Genomic DNA, 13,801 nt, shown 5'->3' on the forward strand with positions numbered 1-13,801 from the left:
CAATAAGATCGATGTTAAAATCACCCATAATCAAACAATTATGTCTATCCAATTTTAAAGAATGCAATACATTCAAGAAAGATTCTTGGAATTCTGTAATGTTGGTATTGGGTTTACGATAAACAACACCAACAATGACCTTCTTTTTATCACATAAAAGCTCAAGCCACAGGGATTCTGCATGTGCTATTGCAGTGAAACCAAGTCGTTTATATTTTAATGATGAGTGAATGTAAGCCCCTACACCTCCACCCCTAACATTTCCGTGGCGGCATTCAGTCTCAAGATTATAGCCCTTTATTCCCAGTAAAGATGTGTTACTCACATTCCACACTTCCGATAAACCAATGATATCAAAATTTGAACTTAAACTACATTCATACAAGTTTTTTAGCTCATCGACATTTTTATTTAAAGAACGAATGTTAACATGTGTTACTGAAAAAGATTTTGCCATATGTCCCTGTAAAACATTATCGAAATTACTAGGAGTTAGACGGTACGATTTAACATTGAGATTACTTTCATGGTCAATGGGAGGGTTATCGGCCATGTTAACATATTATGTGTACTCTTAAAATAATACAGTGTTAATGTGCTTTCTTAAGCAAGAACATGAAGTTTGAAATCACCGTAATCAACATCGTCGATTCCAATGTCAAACAAGTCATCAGGGTTGCGTAAGATCTTTTGTTCACCATTATGCAGTTTGCAGATGATGTTCCCTGATTTGGTTTTCGTTTTCATCACACTCTGTGAATCCTTGGCCCTGGCAAGCACAGCTAACCGCATCGGGGTGAGGTCCTCGTTGATGAACAGACCTTTGTACTGGTCTCTCCCCTTTAACTTGAACCGTGCATCATACAGCTCATCCCTTCTCCTCCTAGCCACAAACCTGACGATGGCCTGTCGAGGTTTGCCGTCGGTTCTCTGTTTTCCAACCCGATTGCACATGGAGATGTCATCGGGTTTGATGTCGACACCAACTTCTTTGGCTATGTTGCATACTTTTTGGATGAGAGCCTCACCTGTCTCCTCCTCATTCTCAGGGAGGCCGTTCACCCGCAGGTTTTCCCTCCTCATCTCCTGCTGGATCTCGTCTTGTTTGAATTGCGTACGAAGGAGGTATGGGTTTACGATCTCCGTCACACTCGCCATGCAGGCATCTTTTACAGCCTGCACAATAGCAGGTACTGCAGCTTTAACCGCTGCTTGGACAGCAGTAGCAACAATTGTGGACATGTCACCCTGGGCAGCTCTCGCCCCCATCTGGCTGACACCCTCCAGCTGGTCTAGTATACCGTCCAAGTTAATGAACACCCCATTCCCCTCTGGTTTGGGCCCTGCTTTATCCTCCATGCCCCTCACTTTTTTGACTGCAGTGTCTATTCCCCCGTGGGCGATAACATTCTCCTTGGCCACGTTGATATGTGATGGAGTGCGAGCACGCTGTGGAGTGAGGAATTTGCCTGGATTCTTCCCTTGTTTTGGACGACCCATACTGTATGCAATGCAGAGCACTGGTAGCCAAAATACTGCAGGACAATCCCAAAAATGATGATCACAAAAAACTCAAGTTTCGTGGATCCAAGAGTGATAAAACATGTCCAGAAGGTTCCTGAGGCTATAACGATCCAAATATGGCAATATGATGGACCAGCTCCAGTAATAACATGGACAAAATAGCGCACATTTGTAGAGCAGAACAGGGCATGACCTCTTACTCGTCTCGGGATTTGTCGGAGTGATTCATTTTAGACAAATATTGGTAATCAACACACACACACACACTTTTTTGTTTTATAATATTCTTTATTTGAGTTTCATCCAATATCAAATCCATATTAACAATGAAATTAATCTTACCAACAACAACAAAAAAAAAGCTGTATTTTTCTTTCTTGTGCTGCTGAATCATTTTTCAAACATACAGTACAATATACATGTATTTGGGTCTTATGCACACAGACAAACAAACAAACCAACGGTAACGAAAACATAACCTCCTCCCTCGGCGGAGGTAATTATTACAAGCAAAGGGTATGGATAAAAAAGAACTATTTACAAAAGGAACATAAAACAAAACAATCACGAAGATAAAGGAAAAAAGGAAGAAAGGGCATGGGGGAGGCAGGAATCTTCCCCTATCAATGCTTTGCACAATAATTCTGCAACGCAAGAAGGCCTCATCACGAGGCTTCTTGACTTTTTTTTTTCAAGTTCAAGAATCAGTAATTGGATGAAGTAATAATGTCACTATTTACAGCTCGCTAATTGACCGGCACAAAAATCTTCACAAATCTGAATGCATTCAATAGTAATCTACTGTTTTGTACAACAACAACAACAACAACAACAACAACAATTTCCATTTTTTATTTTTCTCCAGAAGAAAACGTTCTTCAGACTTGTTTGTGGTACAAAATTAGAGTAATACGCTCTTTGCATGTGAAGAGTTTGTTTGCAAAAACCGATAAGTCCATATTTGCCAAATGGAGATATTTGCGATTAAGTTCAAGAAAAATAAAGAGAATAATAAGAAAATTTTTGCTTCTTTTGACCATAACTTCAAAAATATACCTTTATATGCAGTGACCAATATATCATTTAAGAGGTATTATTTTGTACTTTTTGACAGAGATCGTACTTCAAAATCTTCAAAAATGGACTTATCGGTTTTTGCAAACAAATCCTTCATGTCCTCCTCTGTGGACATTTGAGAAATTTTACATTCAAAACCAATGGAGAGCTGCTCAACACCTAGGTCACAAGAATTGCCAATTTGTCTCACTCTCTAAACTAGTTCACAATTCATTACTTTTTATATTTATGTCTTATTATTTTCCCAAATTTTCTGTGATATATTTCTCTGATTTTTTTTTTTCCATACAAAGCAGCATGATATCAGACGGGAATTTCCCTCCAACTGTTTAGGACAATGAGGCAAAAAATCCGCTAGTCGATTAAATTTGCTTTGGAAAGATTGTTCTGGACAACATAATTGGTGGGACTGTGGCTTTCTCAAAGTAGCCTGAGGGAGAGACCTCTCCCCTTTCTGACCTGAACAAGGTAGGTTGGTGACTTTTGCCAATTAAATTGCTATCTTGCTGCCCCAAATGTTTAGTTGTTGGTACTGCATGGCAGGAATCTCATATTACCGAAATTAGCATTACACAAAACGAGCAAGAGGAAGAACATTCTTTTCTCAAATTCATATATCATTTGTCATATTGTGCATAATCTGAGAGAATCAAATCTAATTTCTATGATATTTGGAGACAAGTGAAATTAATGTCTCCATTAAAATTGCAAGTAACTATTTGTTATGTCCCAATTACGTTCTTTTCTCTTTGTCTTTTGTTCTCACTTTACGATTATCTTGACAAAACAAGTACAGTATTCTACACACTAAGATCTGTTCTCTTGCAGAAATCCCAGATCTTTTGAATTTAGTGCCAGGCTATGATATAACAGCTGAGGACATACAAAACTATGTTTGAGATACAACAAAAGTACAAAGAATGGGATTGTAAATAACCACCACCCATTGATATAGTGTCACAAGAAGTGACAGATTCACTATAATAATAAGAATGGAAGCTTATGCTTCAAATGGACTGCGAAATGGACTGTAAATGAATCGGGGGACAAATTCTGAATCATGAGCAAAATGTGAAGAAAATATCATTGCCACTTCATATTATCTCAATGAATTCTTTTAGACATAACTACCATTACCTTGAAACAAACAAAAAAAAGAATGAAAAAGTTTTTCAGGACTCTTGTCTTGAAGGGTAACATATGAAGGGTTTGTTTGCAAAAACCGATTTAAAGTCCATTTTTGAAGATTTTGAAGTACGATCTCTGTCAAAAAGTACAAAATATTACCCTTTAAATGATATATTGATCACTACAAATAAAGGTATATTTTTGAAGTTATGGTCAAAAGAAGCAAAAATTTTCTTATTATTCTCTTTATTTTTCTTGAACTTTAATTGCAAATATCTCCATTTGGCAAATATGGACTTATCGGTTTTTGCAAACAAACTCTTCATATTTTGCTAAAGAATTTTGTACCATCATCTTTCCTTCCCTGACTTTCGAATTCCTTCTGATGATACCATTTATTCACTGTTTGAAAGGTATTTTCTGGTACTCTCCATTAATAAATGTCTATCAAAATCGTCTTTTCTGACAGTTTTGATTTTCAATCATTGGAGGTAAGTTGTAATCAGAGAGAAAAAAAAAATAAAAACTTCAGCACTGCACGCCCAGTTGGCATTGGAGGAGAAAAATCTCTTTGCATTTGACGCTCTTGAGCCCTCTACGTTGACCGCCTGCAAGTCAACAAACTTGGAAAAGTACAGCGAGCGAGCACCGTAGGCGTATACAATCCATCATGTGTCTGGCTGTGTGTGTATGTGAACGTGTACAGCGGCCCGTGTACGTGTGTCGTGTGTCCACGCAGCAGGCGCTAGATCTAGATAGCTAGCTAGATAGGTTAGGCAGGCTGTGTACTGTAAAAGTAGCATAATCATGTACGTCCGAGAAGCGACCTACCTGTGAGTAATGTTTACGTCCGATTTTGCGGCGAATTCACTCACTTTCGAACGTAGGAGTGGCATCATTGTATCATCATTAAGTCATTGAGTAAGATAGGTCGTGCAGTCGCCGAATCGAGAGAGTTTCTTTTAGCATAGACGAGTAATTTACGTTCGGGAAACCACAACAACGAAGTTACCCGGTTGCCTTCTGCATCGAACCGCCTGTACGCTCCGCCTCCCTAACCTGTGGTTTGTGGAGTCCTGCGTGTCGCATGACAGGCCTACATCGGTCGGTAGCACATGATATGTGAGCCGATGCATTTTGCATGACCAATTCGTCACAAGGCGCTCCGAGACATTGAAGGAGACTCAAGGAGGTGTAGTGAGACGGTCAAATCTTCGCCAAAGTTCCAACACGACTTTATAGAGAGAGATAGAGGAAACAAGCCAATGGTTTTATAGCATTAGACTTCAGTGATTTGATAGTTTGCAATCATGGCTGGGCATTTTAGGACGTTTCAACTTGAATACTGCTGTAACTTTATTTTGTTCATTGTCATATTGATAAGTTGTGTGAGTGATTGCCTTGGGCAGACTTCGTCCATCAGTGTGTTGGTTGCTGGCGATGGGGTGACTACTGGCATTGCAGGACGAATGGAAGTCATGAGGAATGAAGCTGGAACAATCATTGTCTTTGGAGAAAATTTGTACAAAGATACACGAGTTTACCTGACCAGAGTTCCGGCCCCCCGTGGAAGCAAGTGCAATGAGGAGTTACAGAGAGAGGTTGGAGTATCAATACAAGCTGGCGGTGCAAGCAGTAACAAAAGCGTCTGCTCCTATTCATCTTGTTCCATTGAAGTGAATCTAGAAGGTGAATCTGGAAAGGATGTTGTTCTCTACATGTGTGTCAAACAAACCAATGGGTCGACGATCCATCAGGGTGATGATGAGTGGCTGTCCATTGCCGTCATGAATCCACCCAAATCGCTGCTCCCTCTCTGGCTCGCAATCATCGTCATCATCATCCTGCTCTTGCTCTCTGGACTTTTCAGCGGTCTCAACCTCGGCCTCATGGCTTTGGATCCACTGGAATTGCAGATCCTCCTGAATGCTGGAACCCGCAAGGAAAAACAGTATGCTAAGGTGATTGCACCCATACGACGGATGGGCAACTATCTTCTGTGTTCGCTCCTCCTGGGTAATGTCCTTGTAAACAGCACCCTCACCGTACTTCTGGATGACCTGTCGTCAGGCATCTGGGCAGTATTGGGTTCAACTGCCGGCATCGTCATCTTTGGCGAGATTGTCCCCCAGGCGATATGCTCCCGCCATGGCTTGGCCGTGGGAGCCAAAACCATCTGGCTGACGCGCTTCTTCATGGCCCTGACGTTCATCATCTCGTATCCCATCAGCAAGATCTTGGATTTAGTCCTTGGGAAGGAGATTGGTGCAGTTTACGATCGAGTCCGCCTGATGGAACTGCTCCGCGTGACAGACGAGTACAACGACCTCGAGAAAGAGGAGGTCAATATCATATCGGGTGCGCTGGAGCTGAGGAAGAAATGCGTGAAAGACGTCATGACGCCGCTAGATGACTGCTACATGCTGGACGAGGAAGCCATTCTGGACTTCAAGACTGTGACCGACATCATGCAGAAAGGATTCACTCGCATACCTGTGTATAGTGAGTCGCGGGATAACATCATTGCGCTTCTCTTTGTGAAAGATCTAGCGTTCGTTGATCCAGATGACTGCACGCCTCTCAAGACAGTCATCAAATTTTACCAGCATCCAATTAACTTTGTCTTTGAGGACACAACTCTGGATCTTATGCTCCAAGAATTTAAAAAAGGTTTGTATTATGACGATTTTTAGCACAGTATTTGAAGGCAGAAGTAAACTGTGATGACGTATTTATAGCGTCAGGTTCTGTGAAATAGATAATAATGTAAAGAAGAAGAATTTTTTTGCGTGCATGAAACTTTCATGAATTTTGCATGAAGCCAAAAAAAAGTTTCATCCCACAGAAAAGGCTGTCTGCTCCAGTTCACGAAAATTTGATGCCACAAATATTCTGGTATGACAGAAGTTGTATCAGTTAGTGGGAAGAGATCTGCATCAGATACGTGTCATTGCATGTATACGTGTTTGCATAGTATTCACCAGCTTTAATACCACTAGTTTGTTCTTTGCGAGGGAAAATATACACTTGTTAGGGTAGCGGGAAGTACATAGACCCTACTGTAAAACAATATTTTGGCTGCATTAAATTTTCGTGAATTGGAGCCGACGTCCTTTTTCGTGGCATGAAATTATTTGCGAGTTGCCCCTAACATTCAATGCGTATTTTAATTTCGTGGATCTTGGCTCTTGCAAAATTTGCGAAATTTAAATGCACGCAAACATTCCTTGTTTTACAGTACATACAGTATGTATAATATGCAAACTGGGTTGTCACATCTTTAAAGGACAAGTTCACCTTCATAAACATAAGGATTGAGAGAATGCAGCAATATTGAATAGTAGAACACCCCTCAGTGAAAGTTTGAGGAAAATTGGACAATCGATGCAAAAGTTATGAATTTTTAAAATTTTTGTGTTGGAACCGCTGGATGAGGAGACTACTAAGGCTCGTGATGTCATATGAGTACAACAGTATGAAGAAAATGTAAGGAAAATTCAATTTATTTTCACGTTTTTTCGCATAATAAAAGAGCACTTGACTTGCCTCTTTCTAAAGGCAATGGGAATAATATTACCCATAACATATTTCAGTAACGAGTCAAGGGAATGTGTACTTTTTTCAAAAGATGAAATTTTGTGAAATTCTCTTTATATTTTCCTTATATTGTTGTAAACATGTGACATAATACACTGCAGTAGTCTTCTCATCCAGCAGTAACTGCATAAAAACTTCAAAAATTCATAACTTTTGAACTTATTGTCCAATTTTCCTCAAACTTTTAAGGATGTGTTCTACTAATATTGCTACATTCTCTCAACTCTTATGTTAATGAAGGTGAACTTGTCCTTTAATTTAAGGAACAGAGGTACAGTTATACCTTGCCTCATAAATGTGTCAGTGTGGATGGCGTCACTCGGAAAATAATGGAGTTGTATAAAATACATGAATTTGAACAATTACAGTAGTGCAGTCTTTCTATGAGGCTCAGGATGCTGACACTTTTTCTTTTCTTTTTTTTTTTTTTTACACATGTTGTATGTAGACCATGCTCTTCAGTTAGAATTTCATGCAAGTTTGCTTCAATGGGCCTCAAACCCAAGAACCCAAGCTTTGTGATTGCAAGATGTACAAGGGTGTAAGTCGGACACAAAACCACCTGAGTGACGTGGCTGCTGTCTTGCAGTGTAGGATGCGGGCTTATTTTTAGCCCGTTTAGGACGAGTCCCGAGTATACGCGGGCAGGTGTCTATGGGAAATGTAATCGTACAGTGAGTCCTGTACAATGTATGTTGTAGCAAAATCAGTTCATCCTCTACGGGTTAAGCTACACAACTACAAGACTATTTAAAACTATAGTGTATACTTTATTTTGATAAACAGAATCTTCAGAACAGAGCAGTGGTGAAGTGGGGCTTAATGTACACTGTAAATGAGGTGCAGAACCAATAGGCCTATCCGATGAAAGTAGAACTTGAAAAAGAAGAAGAAGAGATTACAGTAACTCAATGTGAAATAAAAGAAGAATACATAGAAAGTTAAACATCAGGGTTGAGATGAAGGAGATGTTTTAATCTAAGTGACATACTATAAAAGTGGATATTTTTGCATGAGTATTTATTTATTTTATTTTTTTTTTGCACTGTGCCAAGTAACGAGTAAGTTGAGTTTTGCGTGTTTTCAGTTCTGCAAAATCAAGACGTTGACTACAGGAACCAGGGGCGGATCTAGCTTTTTATAAAGGAGGGGGTTGGGGGCGGTATGCAAGGAGCGTAGCGACCGAGCCCGAGCGAGCGGAGCGAGCGAGGGGGGAGAGTGTGGGAGGGGGGTGTCCCCCCTTCCACAGTAGGGAGAATTTTTGAAAATCTGTGTGTGAAAATGGCGTTTTCTTGCATCTAAAACACCACTATTTTTGGTATAGAGGTCATTGCCATAAATAGAAAAAAATAAAATTACAAAAGTTTAAAAAAATATAAGATAAAAAAAAATGGTCCCCAGATTTTTTATTTATTATTATTATTATTTTTTTTTTTTTTTTTGGGGGGGGGGGGGTTGCAACCCCCCCAACCCCCCCTCTAGATCCGCTTCTGGGAACATACAGCAAGCAAAAATTTTAGTGCTTCTGATTTCCCTGCTAGTTTCTGGCTGCGTGAAATGCATAAAAATTTCAACACCGGGAAAATGTCCACTTTTACAGTACTCACTACTGAACCAAGAATCGGTGACAAAACAAAATTAGAGTCGTGTTACTGGTATTAGAAAACAAAGTGAAACATAGAAACAAAAGTAAGCTTTAAACAGGGGCGTACTCAGTGTTCATATTTGTAGCATCAATACCAAAGGAACAACATCGCTAATGACTTTTTGAGTAGCCAGTCCGGGGAAGTGCTTTAATACTCGTTTCCTAATTTGTGTGCAGCTTTGAGTCTGATTCAGCTGAGGAAACTCTCTGAATATTAAAAGAAGAGAAGAGGTGGGAGAGAGATCTTGTAGACAGCTCCTGTCTATCCTGTCTATCGGTCTCATTGTAATTAAGGCTTCCTCATGAAAGGGCAGAATGTACAGGTACATTGCAGTGAGGCACCTAATGCCATTAAGTGTTATACCTTCACAGACCATTGGCTCCCAAGGTAATACAATTTGCTATTATAGATCCATCTCTTTGGAAGGCTGTACATCACTTCCCTACCACCCCCCCCCCTTCTTATTTTTTTTTTTTTGGGGGGGGGGATGGGAGGGCTGAGCTGGGAAGGAAGCAAAATAAGGAAGGGTAAATGCTGGATGTGTTCCACTTCATCATAGTATGTACATTTATGTGCCTACAGGTAGTATGCACTTTTCATTATTTTCACACACCCGTATAGAAATCAGAGCTGCATTTCATCAAGTGCTTTGTCAGTGATTTTCACTGACAAATTTGCTCTTAGACAATAAGATGCAAGGATTTCATTAGCTTTAAACATAGTTGTCAGTGACTGACAAGTTTCATAAACATTGCCCAGAAATAACAAAACTAAGCACGGGATGGCATATACTGGACAAGATGTTAAATGGTCTAAAATGCTTTATATATTATATATTTTTGTTTTGCTAGACTAATTTTTCAGTCTTGATGGTCTGCACAGGACTTACATTCAGTGCTAAACTGAAAGATTCCTGATGAGAGGAGTGACTTTGCATCCTCATGCTGGCCACTTTTAAAAACAACAATTTCTTGATACCCTGTGTCAGAAATTCAGACACTCTACTTCCTTACATGTGCATAATGTACTCTCTCACTTCTTACAAGCTTTTACTCATAACTCACAAAATTAAGAGCACCAAAACACTAAAAGCATTAATTTCTCCAAAAAAAGGTCACATTTTGAGATTTAAAAAAAATCAGAATAAGCCCTACTACGTTTTAGATGCACTAGATCGCACGATTTACAGCTTAAAAATGCTAACGCTCCCTATGTACATTGTACTGCAGGAAAGGAGTTGGTGTACATGTACACCCTCACCGACACCCCCCCCCCCCCCCCCCCCCATCCCCAGGCGGGTCACCACGGATACGCAATCTCATGCCTCGCTGCCTCTCTGACCTTGGCATCAGTGTGGTTGCATCAAGTTTTTGTCTTGTTTTGTCTTGTCTTTTGGAGGTCTAAACTGACAAAAGATGCAGAACTTGTGGTACTAGACTGTTTCATCATGATCATACCAAAAGTAGCAATAAAAAAGAGTGCTTTCTGGTGTAGATATTACATAAACAACAAATTTCTGTGCAATGGAGGAGAAGTGCAATAACACTGTTTATCTGAAAACATTACCAGATTTCATTGTTAGTAATGATTTAATAGACCTACCATTGCCAAGAAATCCTGTAGTTTTTTTTTTCCCCCAGCAATTTCCATGTACGGTAGCAGGTTGGTTTTATTTGTCATGTAAGTAAGCATGTGATGAAAAAAAGCGGACATACTGCAATATGTGAAAGAATATACATACATGTATGAAAGGTTCCTGGAGCCAAAACCCATCAGAGACAGGAGAGGCCACTCGCAGCAATTCCTGCAGAAACACAGACAATTAGAAGCAACTGCTAATTCATTTTTTGACCATTCAACTGCTGAGTGGAATAAAGTCATGCCTTCCACAGTACAGAAGATGTCGACAGAGACATTAAAGAAAATGCTCTACTTACAAATTCATCTACAAGGAGGTACAAGTACAATATTGTAGCTCATGCTAGAAAAGATAGGCCACTCTTGGCAACGAACCTCCAGTTCAAACTCCATCAGGGGTATTTTAGAGGGGAAGCTACCAAGTAAGTACCGATACGTAAAAACAGTCACGTATAAGGATACATAAGATGAACATTGCATAACAATTTCTAGCATCTTGCAGGACATTAAAGGACAAGTTCACCTTCATTAACATAAGGATTGAGAGAATGCAGCAATATTAGTAGAACACATCAGTGAAAGTTTGAGGAAAATTGGACAATTGATGCAAAAGTTATGAATTTTTAAAACTTTTGTGTTGGAACCGCTGGATGATGAGACTACTAAGCCTCGTGATGTCATACAATGTATGAGTACAACAGTATAAAGAAAATGTAACGAAAATTCAACATACTTTCACTTTCAGTAACGAGTCAAGGGAATGTGTACTTTTTTCAAAAGATGAAATTTTGTGAAATTCTCTTTTTATTTTCCTTATATTGTTGTACACTACATGACATCATACACTGCAGTAGTCTTCTCATCCAGCGGTGACAGCACAAAAACTTTAAAAATTCATAGCTTTTGAACGGATTGTCTGATTTTCCTCAAACTTTCAATGATGTGTTCTCCTAATATTGCTACATTCTCTCAATCCTTATGTTAATGAAGGTGAACTTGTCCTTTAAAGGGACTCAACAGTACTGGTTGAGGTGGGGATTCATGTTTTGAACATTCGTAAGTGAGATAATGAAAAGCCTCTTATGAAATATGAAAGAGCATGTAATTTTAAGAAGGATTCAACATTTATTTGATGAAAATTGGTTTTCAGATGGCTGAGATATCCAAAAAAGTGCTAGTAATAAAAGGCGACATGCCACAACTTTATTAGGATCTCTTTGTTTCACCTTGTTTTTGGATATCTCAGCCATTTCAAAACCGATTTTCATCGAAGAATCTTTTGATACCCCTTAGAACTGCATGCTCTTTGACATCTCTTAGAGTGGTTTCTGAATATCTCGCAAAACGTTAAAAGCTAAATCCTCACCTCGACCAGAACTGTAGGCACACCCTTTAAGTTGTAGGCTCCTTGGTGAGAGCAACAGCCCTATGTGCATACAGTAGATACTGAACCTGTGAATCACTCTGGTTGTTTGTGTCGATACACGATAAAATCCAGAAAAAGTTTGCTGGGCCTCTCTGTTAATTTATGAGCAGCTATTGTTGTGGGAGCTCTATCAGCGCGTGTGCATGCCGTAGGATGTGAAATAGGCAGACAATAAAGCAGGGATAGGCACTGCTACTCTGTAAAAAAAAAAAAAAATGAGTACACCATAAGTGTGCTCTTCAGGAGTGACCTGTCTATCTATCAAATGAGAAGGAAACCTTTGCTATTTCAGAATGGAGCTCTACATCATATTTTTGAAACTGAATTGAAGGTCCGTTTACGTTGAGTAATGTAGCCCTGCTTTAAAGGGAACTTGTGTCTTTGATTTGTTCTACTTGTTCATTGAGAAAGAGAAGAGTCCTTTAGATATTGCTGAGTAGCTCAGACAGATTGACCAGTCTGTAGCTAGAAATTTGTGTGGACATTGTATCGTTCTTCAAGGGCATAGTCAGATATTCTTTTTATTATGTGATTTTTTCCTGCTGACACACGCCATACAGATTGCTGTGTAGATGTTATGTGAGCAGCACAGATTTTCTTCACAAGCTTGTGTCTCTGCCACACTGATTGTGATCATCAAATGAGTCAAGATGGGCTATCTGTGCAGTGATTTACGCAACCCCATTGTATACGCCGACAATACGCGATGTGCAGTAATTTCGCCGAGCATTGTTTGTAATTTGCTTGTGAGTCTGTTTGAACAGGGTGGCTTACTTCAGACGCTGAGAGCCTGGCCTCTTCCTGTACTGTATGTGGGGATAGATGGATTGCGAGCGTGCATGGATCCCTCTTTCTCCCCCCCCCCCATGATGTCATTGTGATGTCACTATCAATGCAGTGTGTCATCCAGACAGGAGGGGGTATAGCTGTCTCCACCCCCAGCCCATACACATGTGGTGCTTATGCCAGCAGTGATCACCCACAAGAACATGCCCTAAAGAACATGCTCTAAAAGAATCTCTTTTTTCAGTTTTCATACCCGTGTATGTATACTTAGCACTTGCGCAGTTACACAGCACAAGGCAAATATATACATCATCTTGTAGTATTTAGAGGCAATTACATCTTCATAAGTTCAAAACATCAGGCGCTAGATCAATACAGTGTGACAGTACAATTTTGCATATTGTGATATTACATTGTTGCAGTTTGAAGTATAATTTTTGTGAGTGAGAGGACATACTCCTCCGCCATGTTTGATGTGATGTACAGTTGGTTTGGGTTTATACACCCAATGGGCTCTTTAATGCAGCAGATCTTAATGGAATATGGCGTTGTCGTTACATACACATTTTTAGTTCAGGTTATTATGGAACACACAGACGCAAGCTTTATGAGTTTCCCTTATTTGTTCAGAGTGTATTGGGATGTGAAACATAAATCTGTACTTCTCATTGTGGCACTGTACGTAGGCCTACAATGTGAGTATTTGTACATTTGTAGTTGCTATTTGTATTCACTAGATCTTTGGTATTGGTTATAGATGTCATATTAAGATATACCAGTATCATCAAATTCCCTTTTAGTTTCACAGATGAATATCTGTATGATAGATGAGCTGTATGCCATCCACCTGCGCATTAACCCTACAGTAGATGTATTTTTTACGACCTTTCTTCTAAGTGTAAAGCTTTATAATGAATGTACTGTATGGCAGCTTTTTTTTTTTTTTTTATCTGCTCTATTAACTTCTATGATAGATCGC

The 13,801-nt window shown here is 39.5% G+C and overlaps 1 protein-coding gene across 1 annotated transcript in view; it reads left to right on the top strand.

The window, feature by feature from the left end:
• Positions 1 to 4,577: 4,577 nt before the first annotated feature.
• The window catches only part of LOC140241537 (metal transporter CNNM2-like), a 33,642-nt gene continuing 24,418 nt past the window's right edge, over positions 4,578 to 13,801 (top strand). The window contains exon 1 of the mRNA XM_072321272.1: positions 4,578 to 6,399. Coding sequence (XP_072177373.1) covers positions 5,040 to 6,399 — 1,360 coding nt within the window. The 5' untranslated portion in view covers positions 4,578 to 5,039. The remainder of the gene's footprint in view (positions 6,400 to 13,801) is intronic.

Source organism: Diadema setosum, chromosome 18 (assembly GCF_964275005.1).
Source record: "Diadema setosum chromosome 18, eeDiaSeto1, whole genome shotgun sequence".
NCBI classification, from domain to species: Eukaryota; Metazoa; Echinodermata; class Echinoidea; order Diadematoida; family Diadematidae; genus Diadema; species Diadema setosum.